This window comes from Vespula pensylvanica, chromosome 1 (assembly GCF_014466175.1).
Source record: "Vespula pensylvanica isolate Volc-1 chromosome 1, ASM1446617v1, whole genome shotgun sequence".
In the NCBI taxonomy this organism is placed as follows: Eukaryota; Metazoa; Arthropoda; class Insecta; order Hymenoptera; family Vespidae; genus Vespula; species Vespula pensylvanica.
The window spans coordinates 17255355-17274028 of NC_057685.1; the positions used below are offsets into that span (position 1 = coordinate 17255355).

At 37.0% G+C, this 18674-nt stretch overlaps 1 protein-coding gene and 1 long non-coding RNA gene across 7 annotated transcripts in view; one reads left to right on the forward strand and one right to left on the reverse strand.

The window, feature by feature from the left end:
- The window catches only part of LOC122627590, a 189577-nt gene that overhangs the window by 18686 nt on the left and 152217 nt on the right, over nt 1-18674 (forward strand). The gene's annotated exons all lie outside the window — the stretch shown is intronic.
- LOC122627570 (protein vein) overlaps nt 1-18674 on the reverse strand; it is a 227212-nt gene that overhangs the window by 11439 nt on the left and 197099 nt on the right. Inside the window, exon 5 of one of the 2 annotated variants that reach the window (XM_043808787.1) lies at nt 11257-11315. In XM_043808787.1, the coding sequence (XP_043664722.1) occupies nt 11257-11315 (59 nt within the window). Of the gene's footprint in view, nt 1-10393; nt 11316-18674 lie in introns of those variants that run through there. The other variant, XM_043808777.1, reaches the window with a different exon arrangement.

Genomic DNA, 18674 nt, shown 5'->3' on the forward strand with positions numbered 1-18674 from the left:
TTATTCAAATGGAATTTAAATATTTCAAAGGGATAATTTCTATTCGATGAGAAAGGCGAAATATTTAATTGAAGTTCTATTCTTTTATCATTATATCGAAGAGAATTTTTCTTAATATGTGTTAGTACTTAGAATGTTATCGTTTTAAAAACAATCACACATACACACACACACACACACACACACACACATATACTCGTTGCTTCATATCGTTTCTTTATTCGTTTAAAAGAAAAGTCGATTGCAGAGAGAATCTGCTTTATAGTATGTATGTATGTATATTTTATGTATATGTGTATATATATGTACTATTTTTCGTGGCATGGGAGTTCTTTTTCGTTCTTTTCAGTAGAGTTTAAGTACGATCAACTTGCTTGTAGAGTATCGAAGAAATCACGAAAGAGTGCAAGAGGAAAGTCAAAGTTTTGCTTGGGGCTCGCTCGGTTACGGAACTTTTTAACCGAATTGAGTTTTGCATCTTTCCAACAAGTATATATATATGTGTGTGTATATATATATATATATATATATATATATATACATACATACACATACATACATACATACATACATACATACATACATACATACATGTATAGTTGCCATATGTATACGTATCGCACAAGAATACGACTAGGGTGAAAGTGATATGAGTTAGGAAGTTTAGTAATATTTTTCTGGAAATTCTATCGTAGATAGAATTCTATCGAAGTAATATGCGCCCTTCGGTACTTTTCGAAAACGTCCGTCTTGAATTTCAATGAATTTAAAATTAAAGCTCGCTCCTTTGTAAAACACAAAATCGTATCAGATCGATTTTATATTTTGATAACTCGAACCGCTTGATTCCGATTTGCCCGAACGAATTTATTACTTTATCGAAATTCCTTTTTAATACTTTCAATTGAAATCGATTACGTGGATGTTGCCTTTTAGTAATATTTTTATTCTGTTTTTTTTTTTTTTGTTATCATCATTGTCGAATTTTATTTCCCTTCCTACGGCTATCCGTTCTAACATTGAAAGGATTTTTGTTTGCTAGGGAAAAATAAATACGCCGTTCGACATATTTGAGGAATACTTAGTCGTAGTAAAAACGAAGTTTTTGTTAGCGACAAATAACTATTTCATGATATTTGCTCTTAGTCAAATAAACGAAAAAGACTGGCTAGAAATTATTTACTCATCGAAAAGGCCGACATATTCGTTCAAATAAACGTAATTCGAGCCACGCATTAATCCATTTAGATGGTCGATCGAAATTCAAGGCATTAATAGTGCGGTAATTGTTCCGATCGTTTTCATTTGTCCTTGAATTATTTCCAAACATAATGTTCACCCAATGGATATTGAATTTATGTGGCTGCTTTATAGGACATATATGTAGATTCGTTATCAATTTGACAGAGTAATTTCCATTCATTTTTGGTTGAAATTATATTATCGATAAGTACATCCGTTGAGTACGAGAACGTTACTTAGACTCGTTAAAAAGTAATAGAATTATTCTTTCAGTATCGTAGCATTATCGTTTAGCTATTAGCCGTATCCTCCGCGATAACGTTCACGTCACAGTCCTATCAAAAATACTTTATGCACAAGCCAGTCTTTTCCGTCTTTGAAAAATCGTTAGATGTCACCTTTTACTTCGTTCCAAGTTCTCGAGCAATTTTTTCCCCATCAATGCGCATAATTCTTAAGAAAAGATTTCAAGGCGTTTCTATTTCCTCGGTCATTTCGTATCTCCCATTCTTTTATCCACTTCTTACCAAACAAACCATTATCTCTCATTGATAACACTTTATAATTTCAATCTAATCCGATCGGAATGAACGCGATATCGATACTGACAATTGATTCCATTATTTCTCTCGACTTTCGATTATAACTCACGCGATAACAAACAACGCTAGATCTTTAATTGAGATAAATATCAACCTTGAAAAGAAAATTCTACTCTTGAAAGTCTTTCTCTCTTTCTCTAAAATTGAAATAAGAAAAAAAAAGAAGAAGAAGAGGAAGAAAAAAAAAAACAAGAAAAAAGTATGGAAAAGGAAAAAAGAATGAAAAAGGAAGAAAAAAGTGGGGAGAAAAAAAAAAAGAAAACAAGAAGTATGGAATCGAAGAGTATAGCCAAAAAGGATCGGTTGAAATGGTTGGATCAACTTGAACGTATCTACTTAACAGATACTAACGATCGAACTTTAACACGCCGGCGGGCAAATCGTTAGGAGGCTAGCTAGCACCGCGTCCGTACCGTGGGCGCACTAATTTGACAGTGAATACGAGATGTGCCGCACAATGAGGCCGTGAGGAATGGCAGGCAATAGGGGTCTCGTGCGGTTAATGCGACGAGACTAATGAGAAGGACACGTCCTCGAGATGCATGTTCGGATACCGTTTCGTGGACGATCGCTCGAATTCGCTTCTAATTAAGGCGTTAATGAAGACCCTTGGGAGCGAACGATCGGTCTCACGAAATTCAAGGCACGCATTCGCCACGTCTCTCTATCCATCTGTCTATCTCTATCTCTCCACCCTCTTCCCCCTCAATCCCTCCCCCTTTCACCCTCTCTCCATTGGCCCGTCTCTCATTCTTCCAACTCACCCACCCAACCACCCACTTCTTCGTCCTCACTTCCTCCCTTCGTTCCTTCCTCCCACCATCTTAGATCCATTTCCTTTTTGTCTTACGCTTTCGTGGCGCGTACAGAGAAAGATGAATGATCGTTCGAGCGATAGAATTCCTTACACGCGACGACGATCTTAGAACATCGCGTGTCGGCTACACGCTAACGAATAAATCCTGGACGAGTTAAAGTGTTTTGGATCGAAACATGGAAGTGAATATATATATATATATATATATATATATGTATGTATGTATATCATATGTGAATATATATGTGTATATGTACGTATATATATATGAAGTTATCTATTCTTTTTCGCGTTTTCCCTTTGATTCGCTGGAATGATATGTTATTTTTATTTCGACGGATTATATATATATATATATATATATATATATATATATTCATGATTGAATGTAATCAAATTGATGAGAAAAAAATTGATTGATTATTAAATCAATTTTAAAATAATTAATCAAAGTGCGTTCCGTTGTCTGTTACAATTTAAAGTGATATAATACATACATACATACATACATACATACATACATACATACATACATACATACATATATACGTATATATATACATATACAAATACTGTTTACAAATTTAATATTATAATCCGATATAGAAATGATAAAATCGCGAAAGATTTTATTCATTATCGTATACAATGTCACAGTAAAGATTTTTCCCACATATATTTTTAATTCATCGATTATTTTCGAAAAATAAAAAATACATTGGGATCTGTCGGGTAGGACGGATGTTATTTTAAGAGATTAATTTATTCAGAGTTTCCTTTTTCGTTTATCGATGCGAACGATGTATGTACGTTCGGCTTAGTTGACCGATCGTCCATCGATTTTTTTTTCATTGGGTACGCATGATACGAATCTGTCATAAAAATCCTATCGATCGTTTTTCTCTTTAGAACTCAAGGAGAGCAAGTGAAAGAGAGAGAGAGATAGAAAGAAAGAGGAAGTATTATCGTGGGAAATTGATCCGTAGTGTCGATTCGAAATAATCGGTTACAATCGGTAGCACTCGTAAACCCTTACCAGCGGACTTTATTTTTTCATCGGCAAGAGTAAAATCTCGCGTGGAAACGATATCGAGAGAGAAAGAGATAAATAGATAGATAGATAGATAGATAGATAGATAGATAGATAGATAAATAGACAGAGAGAGAGAGAGAAAAAGAGAGAGATATAAAGAGAGTTTGGAAAAACTGCGGAAGATACTAGTAGAAAGAATGATGGATAAAAAGAAAAATGGATCCAGCTATTTTATCCAAAGGACAGCTTTCATTTCGCGTGAAAAACAGCCAATTATCTTATTTGTTCGAGTTATCGACGGCACTCTCGATCAAGCAAGCATCGTCGGGCGTGAGCAACATGCGAAAGAGAAAATTATTCTAGCCGTATTACTCTTTCGCTTCTATCATTCCCCCCCTTTTTCTTCTCTTCTCTTTCTCTCCTTATTCTCTCTCTCTCTCTCTCTCTCTCTTTCTCTCTCTCTCTCTTTCTCTCTCTTTCTTTCTTTCTCCTCTCTTCTCTATTCACAACGTTTAAACCCACGATATGCTCGTTTAGTTCGAGTGCCGTCGAAGCGTTTAACGTGTGGCTCTTAATCGACGATTCGTGAGCCCATCGGATAACGTTAAATTTCGATTATGCACAGGGGAGGGTAAACCACGAAAGGAGATGGGAGGGAGTGGTTGAACGGGGTTGAAGGGGAGAGGAGGAGAAGGAGAAAGAGCAGGGAGAGAGAAAGAGGGCAGATAGGTAGGCTAGGTGAATAGAACAGAATAGAACGGAACAACAACCATGGTTGAAACGATCGATTCTCTTTTACCGATTTTCTCGGGACAATACTTTCTCGATCATAGCTTTCTCTATCGTTTCTATCCCGCGTTTACTATTACAACGGGGCGAAGAGACACGTTCGAGTTTGAGCGCATTGAAAATTCTCTGTGATTCGAACGCAATTGATTAGTCGACATCCCTCTTTCTCTCTCTCTCTCTCTCTCTCTCTCTCTCTTTCTCTTTCTATCTGTTTCTCTATCTCTATCTCTTTCTCTCTCTTGTGAAACGATTCTCGTATTTATGCAGTCGTACTCGTCGTTACCGTTCCGTGATTTCGGTTTACGTAACGAGCGAAACAAAACGCGTATGCGCGACGATGTAACTTCTGGGTTTGGCTTTTGTATTCCCGATTATTCGATCTTCCTCTCTTTTTCTTTTTTACACACATAGACTCGCGCGCGTAGGCACACACATACACGTATGTATATACATGCACGCGCGCATACACATATATCAGAGATACTGGGTAATAGTTACTCTTTTTATTCCTTTTATTCCGATAAGTCCTGGATTTGATCGTTTATTTCTCATTCCGGGATGGTTTGATCGATCGATCGATCGATTGATCCGGTCAAGTCCGATTGAAATACCAGAAGAAGACTTCGTTTATCGATAAAAATCGATAGTTCCAGTCGAAATTCGATTTAATTGTATCTCGTGCTTTATCATTATTATTACGTAAAATGTTTTTTCGTGATTCTCACTGATATTAATATTAAAATTGTATATTTTTGTTATTGTATATTGCTCTCGATGAAATGCGATAGATCCTGTTGCTTCACTTTGTCTCTTCTGTTAACAATCCAGATTATAGCAAGTATACTATAGTATACTATAGTAGTAGTAGATACGGCGTTAGAGGAAATGCCGGCTCACGTAGAGACGTCAGAATTTCGCTGTGATCGCTGGACGTTTGAATTCAAAGTCACGTATTCCATTGCTAAGGGATGACGATCGGTGACCACAGTATTCCGTGATAATAATAATATTAGATGGATTAAGGTAACACGTATTCTTGATTCTACGCGACGGAAGGAAGAAGGGAAGGAAGAAGGAAGGAAGGAAGGAAGGAAGGAAGGAAGGAAGGAAGGAAGGAAGGAAGGAAGAAGTATTGGATGTTGGAGAATAATATTTAATCGTTGATAATATATACGATAAAGAATTTCGATGGCGGCGATTCGATCGTTTTATCGGTAATAAAATTTTATAATCGATCGTGAAAATCTTAGAATAGGATGACGCGGGTAATTGCGATTCGATCGTACCGTCTACCGTAAAAGCTAACGATGCCCTCATGTACGTTTCTTCCTCCGTCTCCTTCTCCTCTTCCTTCTCCTCTTCCGCTTCCTCCTCCTTCTTCTTCTTCTTCTTCCTTCATTCCTTCCTTCCTTCCTTCCTTCCTTCCTTCCTTCCTTCCTTCCTTCCTTCCTTCCTTCCTAAGCAAGATCTTAACGTACTTATAGCTTCGATCTCTCTGGGATTATCCATTCGTTATTTTCTTTTTTTCCTCTCTTTTTTCGATTTTCTGTTTTTTTTTTTAATTCGCGATCGTGAAAAATGTACGAGTGATTGATCTCTTTTCGATAATTACCGAGACGATTAATGGGAAGTAGGTAGTTTTTGTCATGATATCGAAGAAGTACGACGTTGCATCTCCTTTTCGATGGGACTTTGTCATTCTCTCTCTCTCTCTCTCTCTCTCTCTCTCTCTCTCTCTCTCTCTCTCTCTCTTTCTCTCTGAATGGAAAGGAAATGTTTGTCAGATACAAAAGATTTCAAATAAACTTTTCGCGTGTCCTAAGGAAAGATCGTAAGGTAAAAGCGCGCATTTTCGAATCGAATTCGAATTTCTCGTGGACTTTCTCGAGAAAGTTTTCCAAGCGAGCCGCAATCTCGAGAAAAGCTACTCCGCCAGAGGCGGTAGGGAGTTCGATTAAGAGAAGCGGTTACTAGAATGAATGTACCGGTGCTTCGAGGTTTATGGAGTAGGTACCGAGGAGAGCTTTTTACGAGGAACATCCCAGAGTACGCGTTTGCCGAGCGAGAAATTCAAGGGTGCTTTTCGCGAATTCCCCTTTTCTATGCTTTTTCGGTTTTTGGTTCCCTTACTTTTCTCTCATTTTTTCTATCCTATTCTCATCTATTTTCACGTTTCTCTTTCCTTTATTTCTTCTCTAGCTCGCTTTCTTTCTCCTTTCTCTCGTACTCGTACTTATAAAAACTCTTTGACAATATAGAAATATACGTTTTTCGTTGAGTTTACATAAAAGTTATGATCTTCTCATACCTCAACTCTTTCCTCGTGTTCCTTTTCTTTTTCCCTTTCTTTTCTTTTCTTCGTTAGTTTTTTTTTTATTTTTTCTTTCTTTTCTTTTTTTTTTTTTTGTTTAAAACGGTAGTGAAAAATATCTTCGAGCATGGGGAAAGCTATTTCCTTTAGGACGTAAGTGGTGAGCCTGTGTGTTTTAAAACGACACGCGCGGAATGCAATAAGATACTGTCGAGAGACAACGTCGCTCGGTTTCTTCTCGTAGGCACGGAAAACGCACACGTATTGCGTTTCTTTGACGTTACCGTCGCTTTTGGTCGTCATCTCCCAAAATGCGAAAATTGATATGTCGGGAGAGCGTTTCCTGATATCGTTCGAGAAATTTTTCTTCTTCCATCGTATATAGATATATGCCCATCGACGAAGTAGACGTTTGCTTTGCATCTTACCTCGTCACCGCAGTATATGTATATTTTTATGTATACATATTTATATATATTTCATATGCATATATGTATATATATATATATGTATGTATGAAAGTATAGATATTTTTACTTTCTTTATAAATTTTTCTCTTCGATCTATCCCACCTTCTGTCGCACAAAGTAAAGTAGATGGTTTCTTTGAAAAATTTGTTTATCATGAAATAACGAAGTACGTATAATAAAACCTTCGTAATCGGCCCGATAGCGATACGTATTTTGTTTATCTTTACATTCGTTGAAAAGCGCATGTTAATTTACTTTAGTTTGTTAATTGTGGGATATTCGATATTATATGATATATAATATATAATTCGGGAGGCAAATTTTTCGATAAAATGATAATTAACGATTAAGAAAATTATTACGAAATGAAAGGAAAATGAAAGGAAAAAGAAAGGAAATAACAATACTAATAATAATAATCAAAACAAAAATTGTACCTACCTTTTTCTTTTTTTTTTTTTTTCCGTACACTCGTCGAAACGAGCAAGAAGAATGGAACAAAATCGAAAATAGAATAAAAAGAACGTAAATGCTATGAAGGAGAACGTAAGATATGAAGAACAAAGGCATTTGCCGAGGTGGAGATGACGTTTAATAGTAAATCAATAAAATTAATGAATTAAATAAATAAATTAAAAATGTTTATACACATATTTATATATATAATATATATAATATAATATATAAAACATAAATAGGGTCCCGAGACTGCTGGAGTACAGCGCGTCGTCTTTCTCTCTCTTTCTTTTTCTCTCTGTCTCTCTGTCTCTCTCTCTCTCTCTCTTTTAATTTCTCTCTCTTTTTCTCTCTCTTTCTCTCTCTCTCTCTCTCACTCTCATTCTCTCTCTCTTTCTCTCTCTCTCTCTCTCTCTCTCTCTCTCTCTCTCTCTCTTTTTCTCTACCCTATTCGCTTCGTTTCCTCCCTTGACACTTAACCTGTTAACTGTGTAGATCTGTTTTAAAAATGTATATCTACGTTGTGTACCAAAAATTAAGAGACGATGAATGTACTCATCAAACACGGAGCATATGAAACTTCTCCAAAAACGAAATGACAGTTGATTTTTAGGAAAAATCAATAATATTATTGGTCAAATTCATTGATATTATTAACAAAATTCAATCTATCAAATTGTGTTTGACGAATATACACGTCATGAGGAAATGGTAATTTTTTCCTGTTTTTTTTTTGCGAGGTTGAATGACGGGTACACTCGTCACACGAAAAGAGAAATTATTCATTTTGATGCTCGAGTTAAAATTTCACGAATTATTCGTAAATTTACGATATTTCAAATATATATATATATATATATATATATATATATATATATATATCGAAACAACAAAACAACGAGATAATAAATACTCGTCGTAAAGAGTTGGCAATTTTTTTTTGTATATACGCGTCATAACATAAAAAATTGTTATCCCTTCATGACGAGTATACTCGTTAAACGTGGCGTTAACAGGTTAAGGAAGACGCGACGTAGGAATTTTACGAGAAGATCGATGATGCGCCGTTAGAAATTTAAGGTAATAGGGTACGGAGGGATTTGTCGAGAAATTTTAACGAGCGAGTCCGATGTATATTAGTTTTCTTGAAAAAGATTCGCAAGTACGACGACGATCTTCTCGAGGCAAAATTTTCAAAACGTCTGTGTCTCTCGTTCGTCCACTTTTTTTATCTCCTTTTCTTTCTTTCTTTCTTTCTTTCTATTTTTCTTCCGTTTATATTTTTTATTTCTTTTTTTTCCGGTTCTTTTTGAATATAGATCATCCTCCCCCTATTCACCCTTTTCGTCTCAGGACAATCGTGTCTCGTCTCGACGATTTTGTGTTTTTTTTTTTTTTTTTTTCGAAAAGAGAATGGATAGCTTGGAAAGACGTACCGACCGTCACCGCGCTAAGAGATTTGAAATTGAATTTTTGTATAACGTCAGACTTAACCGCACGCGAAAATATCAGTATATTAAAGGCACGATGAATGTTACCATCGCCCATTCGACAAAGATTTCATTTCTTCGGCGTATACCATTGTACGAGAATGAATTATCTCCTCGTCGCTGTCGTTCCCGTCGTACCGACTCCAATTTCAATTTTCGCGTATTCGACGACGCTTCTTCTATTATTTTTCAGAGTCCTTTACATTTTTTATTTCTTTTTTTTTTTCGCAAAAATTTTTTCTCGTCTTACCGATATAACGACGAAGAACAAACTGGAGAGGACAACGGGGACAAGAGGACAAAGAGGATTCGAAAAAAGTAACCGCAGATCGGGAAGGTACGAAAGGATTTTCTTTTCTTCTCTTTTCTATCAGTTTTATCTCTCTCTCTCTCTCTCTCTCTCTTTTTTCTCTTTCTCTCTCTTTCTTTCACTCTTTTTCTCTTTCACTCTCTCTCTTTCTCTCTCCCTTTCTTTCATTCTCTCTCTCTCTCTCTCTCTCTCTCTCTCTCTCTCCCTATTTCTCTTTTTTTTCTAACGTTGAACTAGGCCGTCTTTTTCGAGGGAGGAACTCTTCCTATATCGATTTAGATTCGGAGCAATTTATCCGCACTCGCGACGTCCTTGATCGAGACCCTTGAGCTCTTTGGTATTGTTCTCCGTGGAGACTTTGAGAAGCGCGGCCTTCGAGCGCCCTTTCTTTCTTCTTCTTCTTTCTTTCTCTCTCTTTTTTTCTTTTTTACTTCGTCCTCTCTTTCATTTTTTTCTTTCTTATATTTTTCTTTTTTTTTCTCTTCTCTCTTCTCCCTTCCACCCTTTTCCATTTCTCTGTCTCTCTCTCTCTCTTTCTCTTCCTTTTTCTTTACGGGCGACTCGCGAGGGTTTTTGAGAACGAGTGACACTTATAGATTACGAAAGTCGCATTATGTTTCAACCCTTTCGTCCGTCGAGCTTGGAACTCGAGGAAGGGTCAGGAGCGTCGAAGACCCGCTACGTCTTCGCCTTCTTTCTTTTTATTTTTCTTTTTTTTTCTTTCTTTTCTTTTTTCTTTTTTTTTCTCTCGCACGGGATATACATATTACTTAACACGCACACATACAAACACATACACATACTCACACACATACACACACTCACAGACAAACGTATGCATATATATGCATATACGTTCTCTCTCTCTCTCTCTCTCTCTCTCTCTCTCTCTCTCTCTCTCTCTCTCTTTCTTTCTTTCTTTCTTTCTTTCTTTCTTTCTCTCTGTTTCCCAAATAAAATTTCTACGGAAGCGCGAGGCTCGTTTCGTGACGCGAGATTTTTCTAGAAAAGAAAAGTCACAAAAGTAGTTTAAGAGAAGTATAGTTAAGAAGAAGAAGAAGAAGAAGATGAAGAAGAAGTAGAAAAAGAAAATACGAATGATGGTAAGCATATTTAGTTAGTTTTGGGAAATCGTGTCCTCGTAAAAAGTGCTTTATTTATTTATTTATTTTTTCTTTTTTCGATGGACTATCCGAGATCAAATGCTACCTAAATTCGTGTTTAATCTACGTGATTCTCTCTCTCTCTCTCTCTCTCTCTCTCTCTCTTTCTCTCTCTTTCATTCTCTCCCTTTCTCTCTCTCTCTCTCTCTCTCTCTCTCTTTCTCCCTCTTTCTCCCTCTTTTAGCCCTCCCCACTTTTAGATTTCATCGTATCGTAGGGTCGTTCGCCCATATTTTCGTATAGCAACGTATATTTTTTTTTAAACTGATCCCCTCTCTCTCTCTCTCTCTTTCTCTCTCTATCTATCTATCTCTCTATCTCTATCTCCCTTTTTCTCTTTATCTTCGTTTCCCTGATCCGTCATTCTCTTTGGTCGCGCGTTGGCCCTCTCACGACTCTTTTTTTTCGCGGACTTTCGTGTTTTGTCCGACGACCGACTAGACCGAGCGTGCTTCGTATGGGTCGAAAAGGGTCTACTCATTCGAAGGGCCCCGCGCGATTATCGCTAGCAGTAGTACGAGGTCGAGAGTCCCAGTTTGCAGGAAAAGGGCGCCCTACGACGATTGTACACACTTCCGGTGCTGATGACGTCCTTCGTCTCGCACCGTAGACCCGTGAAGCCTTCCGCGCATCTGTAATTAGAAACAATGAAAACAAATTCGATTAGTTTGGGTACATACATATGTATATTTTTTTACGTTCCTTATCATTAAGTTAATATTACGATCTGTTACGTTGGGTAATAGGCGTATCGGAAGGATACGTTGGTAGTTAAACGAGTATGGACTCGAGAAATCTTTTATTTCGTTTTTTCTTTTTCTTTCTTTTTTCTTTTTTTTTAAAAGAAAAAAATAACGTTATGCCGGCGTCGTCGTATTTATAGCACGGTTAACTAAGCGCGAGGAGACGCTCGAACGTCGGTAGACGCCTCGAGACTTCTCTCTCCTTCTTTCCCTCTCCCCCCCTCTCTCTCTCTTTCTTCGTCGGAGAACGTACGATAGAGAGAGAGAGAGAGAGAGAGAGAGAGAGAGAGAGAGAGAGAGAGAGAGAGAGAGAGAGAGAGGAGAGAGAAGTCTGAAGTCCAGGTCTACGGTAGCTTTCGGTCTGGCGTGCAATAAAGCGTATTTTTGTCTCCGACAAATTTGGGGCGTCTCGCGGGAGAGACGACGCGAGCTCGCGCGTATTTCTTTTTTTCATTTCTTCTTTTTTTCTCTCTCTCTTCTTCTCTTTTTCTATTTTGCGAAATCGCGCGCATAGGTAAAGTCTCGTCCGTTCCAGAAGCGTCGTCCTTCCTTCTCTTTTCGATGAGTCAAGGTGGCGAGAAGAAGAGAAGAGAGGAATTACGACAAGACAAGAGAGAAGAAGAAGAGGAAGGAGAAAGTGTGTGTGCTTAAGAGTTACGCCGAAAAGTTTCTTCTCTTTCTCGTTCGGCAAACACAGCAGCCGCTTCGAAAATTTGTCGGGCTCGTGACTGCGTTTAGGAGCGTATTAAGAGAATGACAGGGAACACGTGCTCGTGAAACGATAAAAAGGCGCAAAGCGAAACGAAGCATCGCGTTTATCCGGGCACCGCATCGAATTAGATTTTGCCTCGCAAATTTCATTCTTCTTACGCTTCTCCTTCTTCTTCGTCTTCTTCTTCTTCTTCTTCCTCCTCCTCCTCCTCCTCTTCTTCATCTTCTCTTCCTTTTCTTCGCCTCCTCTTTTCCACCTCCCTCGGCATTCGAAAATTTGTTGAATTTTTCCGTTACGAAACTTTTAGAGCGACTCGGGTGTCACGGATTTACGGTGGCGATGCGGCACGGCGTACGCGTTGCTAAATGTACTCCGCCGGCAAGGATTTACTGCGGGACAAAACTAAAACAGTGCTGGGGAGATAGTACAATTTACTGTTACCATTCACTTAAACCCATTAACGCTCTGCGGTAACTTCACCCGCGCACCGCGCGTAATTGGCTTTCCATTGAGATTTATCGTAATCATGCGTGCTTACCGAGCCTCCAGGAAACTCTTTTACGACTTGCCGTAAAATAAATTCACCCAGTAAATCAGCGATAGATAACGCACGTAGGAAACCTATTTATTTCCTCTCCCTAAACAGATTTATCACCATCAACTTGAACGAAAAGTATATTAAAATCCAACCGCGGTATTCGAAATCGTCCTTGAAATTCTATCTATGAACGATCCTTTTCCAGAAAGATTCAAACGAGTCTTCGATCTAACGATTACGCGTCTTGTTGCGTCGAGTTGCGATTCGCACGATTATTTTCGCACGACGATTCGTATAATTTGTCTCGATAGTAACATGCTTTTTCATGCGAAGCGTTTTATTATTCTTAAATGTTCGTTACGATCTATCTTATTTTTTAACAGTGAATTATCTCTCTCTCTCTCTCTCTCTCTCTCTCTCTCTCTCTCTCTCTCTCTCTCTCTCCCCATTTATCGATCTTATTTCAACGTATTTATACGTACCTACGCTTAGTGACTCACACTCAACGTGGTCGGCCACTTTTATTTTTGGAACGACGCGACGTCGAATAAATGTGTGTTTGCGTTTTGCGAACGACCTCTCGAACGTATCTGCATATGTATGTAGTTACGTCGTCCACGGATTTTTTGAAAATACTCTCGATTTTGGAAACCGTACTCGCGCGATTAGCGACTCCGTTCGAAATGTTTTCTCTTGGAAAAATATTCGTATCCCCACATTTCACGTTCTAATGGATGACTTTCTTCTTCCCTTATGTTTTCTTTTTTTTTTTTTTTTACTTTTCCTTTCTCTTCTTTTTTTCGCCATTTCAACCGGCCTCCTTTCAGTCACGATCACTTGGAACACTTTTATAAAGCTTTCGTGATCGTTTCGTTCGTGTCGCGAAATATAGGAGGCATTATAGAGCCGTAAAAAAAAAAAAAAACAGAAAAAAAAGAAAAAAGTAAGAAACAAAAAAAAAAAAGACAGAAAAAGAGAAAAATTATAAATTAGCGCGGCTCGTTAAGTCGATGTTATTCACTGGAGAGCAAGCGTGCGCCGGTTGGTCGATAGAAACAATTGTTTCACGAGTGAGATCGATCGTCGCTTTTTGAGAAAAAAAGAAAAGAAAAAGGAAGCATTGTTTTTCAGTCTTTAATAATCCTTTAATGTCACCTTTCATATCCTTTTTGCCATAACCCAACAACGAAAGCCTCTTTCGCCAAAAACTTAAGAAACTTCTACCGAAGGCATGGTAATCATGGAGTCGATAAACTTTCAAACGGACGTATCATCAAAAATGTTTTTGTTAGGTAGATCGATCGTTTCGTCGTTTTTAATAATGAAATTTTTTAATTCATTCCGAACGTACGAATTGAAATTTTCCGGTTCCGTTTTCACGTTTAAATTTTATTATTATATTTTTGAATTTAATTTATATTAATTACAAACACGTATAATGTATTGTTATCAATTGAAATTGATATCGTTTCAATTTCGCTTTTACTTATTTCTTTATTGGCTATAAATTTTACAGCATCAATCCGCCTCTACGAATTCATTCGGGAATATAATATGAAAAAAAGGAAAGAAAAAAGGGGGAAAAAAAAAAAGAGAAATCTATATTTCCAATCGTGACAACACCGTAGTATACGCGTAAAGCGATTTTGTTCGATTTCTACCAGCGTTAATTGGAGAGAAGTTGAAGAATCGAGAGTGATCGTTTTCGTCTTTATTAACGAGACTTCAGTTTTCTTGATTGATTTAATTAGTTCGTCCCTGCGGAGGAAGTAATTAAGTTTTCTTCGTCTAATTAATTAACGTCGTTTATTATCAATCGAAAAAGAAGTCGTTTCTTTCATCTTAGATATCATCGTAAAATAAATATTTCTTTGACAAGAAGTTTATACCTTGATTTATATTTTTCTTTTTTTTTTTTTTTTTTTTTAAACTTTTTTCAAAGTGACTTACATACTTATGTGTGTATTATGTATTTAATATATCTTCTTTCGACATTTTATTTTTATTTTTTTTTTGCTTTTTTCATGAGAGTAAAACGAGTATTAATGTTTCTCTGATGTAATACACGGTTCCCCAGCTTTGTGCAGATAATTAATTGCTTTACGTAGAGATCTAAACTCTGCTTACACGTACTATGTACATACACATATTGCGTACGTATAATTATAATTCCATCACGACACCCGAAGTTTGTTTTAGGAGGAAAATTGCATCATGGTATGCGCATTATGGTACGCATTTATAATTCATAACTGTGCGTCTCTCGTTTGATGCTATGGCCACTTCGTAGCGTTATATTTGAAAGGACGACGTTAATATATTTGTCATGCGGATCTCTTTTTCGCGATATGTAAGTTTATTTTCAAAATTATAATTATTAATTTACCGATAACACACACGGACAAAGACATATATATATATAATAAAAAGAGCGTAACGTTCGTCGAATGGGTCAATGAAAATTTTAATAAAACGTAACATTAATATATCATTGTAATTACCCATATTGACATTTATTACACGTTCATATAAATTATTGTTCGAACGAAGCATAAAGCGAAGATTTTTATATTATCAAAGTAAAATTGCCGTAAAACGTTAAATATGAGTACGTTAAATACAGTTTTTTTTAATCGACGAAATAGCAATCGATAGATACACGATTCCTCGTTTTGAGTCCTTTCCTCTTCTCTCTCTCTCTCTCTCTCTCTCTCTCTCTCTCTCTCTCTCTCTCTCTCTCTCTCTGTAGTCTCCGCTTCCGTTTCCGCTTATTACGATGGCGAAATGAAACCCTTTTATACGGAGCCCGTTTGCGGAGGGCCACGAGATCGGCGATGGTGGTTCTCTCAGAGGAAAGCCAGAAGGTAGATAGGAAAGGGCGAAGAGAAGAGGAGGGGGAGGAGCTCGCTCTCTCGGTAGGGTATTAATTCCCGTATAACTGGGATATGCATCGTGCCAGGAGAGATGCAGCCCGGTTTTCCAAGCCCCAGCATGAACGAAACGGCGCACAAGGCGGTAGCGGTAACGCAGCTATACGAAAAGAAACTTTTTCGCGGTTTACTTAATTTAATAACGCTTTCGCGGAGCGCAATTTCAAAGATAACACTTTAAAGGGCCGGAGACCCATCGTTTCTCTTTTACCTTTTTTTTCTTCCCCTTCTACCCTATTCCCCACTCCCCAACTTATATCTCCTTCTCTTTTCTTTTCCTTTCTTTCAACCACAATGTTCTGGATCTGCTTTCTCATTCTCTCTGTCTTCTCTACCTTCTCATTATTTACCACTCTGTCTTTCTTTATCTTTCTATCTCTTCCTCTCGTTTTTCATGTACTTGTCGGCGACGTCTTTTCTACCACTCTAGTCTCGGTCGACGACCTCTATAATGTAGCACACTTTATTTCGAAACACTCTTTCATTCCGAAAACACCAAGTTACCTGTCTCTATCTTTTTCTATATATATATATATATATATATATATATATATATATATACACACATACATATATACATACATATTTCTCTATTTCTTTTTCTCACGATTCGACCAATCCTTTCACAGTTACCTTAGGAGAAGCAAAACTGGGTCATTTATTCGGTCGTACTGCGGTTGCAAGCAGTAGTCAGATGTGGTAAATATATATATATATATACATATATACACATGCAGATATATATATATATATATATATATATATATATATATATATTCTACCTTCGTTGCATACTCGTTGACCTAGCGAAGAGGTCAAACTTACCGGAAACCTTTCACCCTTAATTCGAGTGCCCGGACGCGGAACCACGGGATATAAACGTATGTTAGTGTTCTACGACAATGAGATGTCTTAAAAGCGCACAACGATTATTTTCCTTGCTTATTCCTTACTCGAGAGCTTGTGGCTTTCAACAAAGAGCTCGTTTCCAACAAAGATCATCCCCTTCTTCGGAAGGATCCAACATCGAATAAATGTTTACGAGCGTTAACGATAATCTTAAGAAACATTTCGTATTCATTCGTTTGGTCTCAGAAAGATATTCAAAGGTAAATGTTTCACGTATGTATTCTTTCTGCTTTCACGCGGGTTTCCCATACTCTTCTTCCTTTACATTGATCGGATTCGAGTCATATAAAAATGAACTATGAATAAGAACTAGATCCGTACTCTGACATTCAACCCTCTAGATTTACGTCGATTTTTAACGATGTCTCGCGTGTATACATATCAAATGTTATGAATTCTTTGAGAATAATAATAATAATAATAATAATAATAATAAAGGAAGAAAAACAAGTAGAAAGAATGAGAAAAATCAAGGAGAAAGAATGAATTTGAATTTTTAACATACAAGTATAATATTTCTTTTTTTCTTTCATTTTACATCCTCCACATTTTCTTTCCCTTCTTTTTTTTTTTTCTTTTTATATTTTACGCGTAGTTCTTTCTCTTCGATGATTGGACAGAAACTTTTTGACTTTTACTGAAACTTTCGAGATCAACGACTTAGTGAAAACGTGTTGGAGAATTATCATGATATGCCAGAAAGAAAATGAAAAAGAGAGAGAGAGAGAGAGAAAGAGAGAGAGAATTAGTCAAAGAGTTCGTCGAGGACCTTTTCAAGTAGATTTATGTCTAGTCATTACCCTTTTGCGAGGGTATTACGGAAGATATCGTTGGTAGATACGCGTAAAAAGGGTTTTGAGAGGATTTTGGGAGGAAAAGTGGAAGGGAGATTCGCGATGTCGCGCGAGGTGCCAGCTGGCTTTACAGGTTTGCGAAATTGGGACATTGGCCGGTGGTGTTCGTTCGTTCGTTCCGTTCGAGAGATCGTATTCCAACAACGTATCGATTTTCTACGGTACGATCGATCGATCATTTATTGCTAGTTTTAACTTTTTCAATTTTACACAGGATAACTAAACATAATCGCTCGATATGAACGACCAACGATCTACTTAACATAGTCTCTTTGATATATCATTTATGATGGCTTGTTATAACGGAATAATATACGTTGAAATATCAAAACCAGACGTAAATTAACAATGGTATCTCTTTTTGGGTGAAACATTCAATACGTATATATCTAACTAGCTAAATCTACGTATATAGATTAAAGTAGGCTTACTAATGTATGACGCAAATGTTCCTACGTATATATCAAAAGGGTTCATTATAAATTCGTTTGATCTTTAACTTTGGAGAAATGTATTGCTCTTTGGTAATACCGAAACGGAACTTGCAGTTTCTCGAAGTACCCGATATTCCTACAATTAGAGAAACCATTTCATTAAAACATTCGAGGAGAATGCGAAAAGCCTTTAATACCCTTTAAGAGATTCCTTCTTAAAGGAACGATGAATCGTGATTTTGGATAAAACGATGCATTGTTCATGGAATAAATCACTCGTTCATACGGAAGATCGCGTTGTCGGAATATCAAACTACCGAAGAAGTTTTTTATAAGTTTCTCCAAATACTTTCGATAAAGGAATGTCGGAGGAAAAATTTCGAAAGAATTTGAGAAACTAAAATGCGAGAGAGAGAGAGAGAGAGAGAGAGAGAGAGAGAGAGAGAGAGTCGATTCACGAGAGGAAATAAGGATGATAGAGGACGAGACGAGGAAGACAATTTTACGTTGCTGCTTTTTAATGATTCTATTACAAGTGTTTCTAAAAGAATATCTCGAAAGTTGAACGAATTATTTATTATAGTTTGTGCGTAAGAAACAAAAAACATTATAAGAAATCGATTTTTCATTAAATAATTGATGAATCGTTTTATTGAATTACAGGTAAAGTGTATTTTCATCTCATTGCCGGTATCGATCGAAATCACACCGATGTATTTTATAGGTTTAAATTAGCCTTCGATGGAAGTTTAACATTAATTCGAGTTCACTGTCAATCATGGCGAACGAATTGGCGTACGTGCATCGATGTTTAATGACGGCCGAGTGTCTATCGATCTTGAAAATTTTCGTTGCAAGAACAAGCATAGAA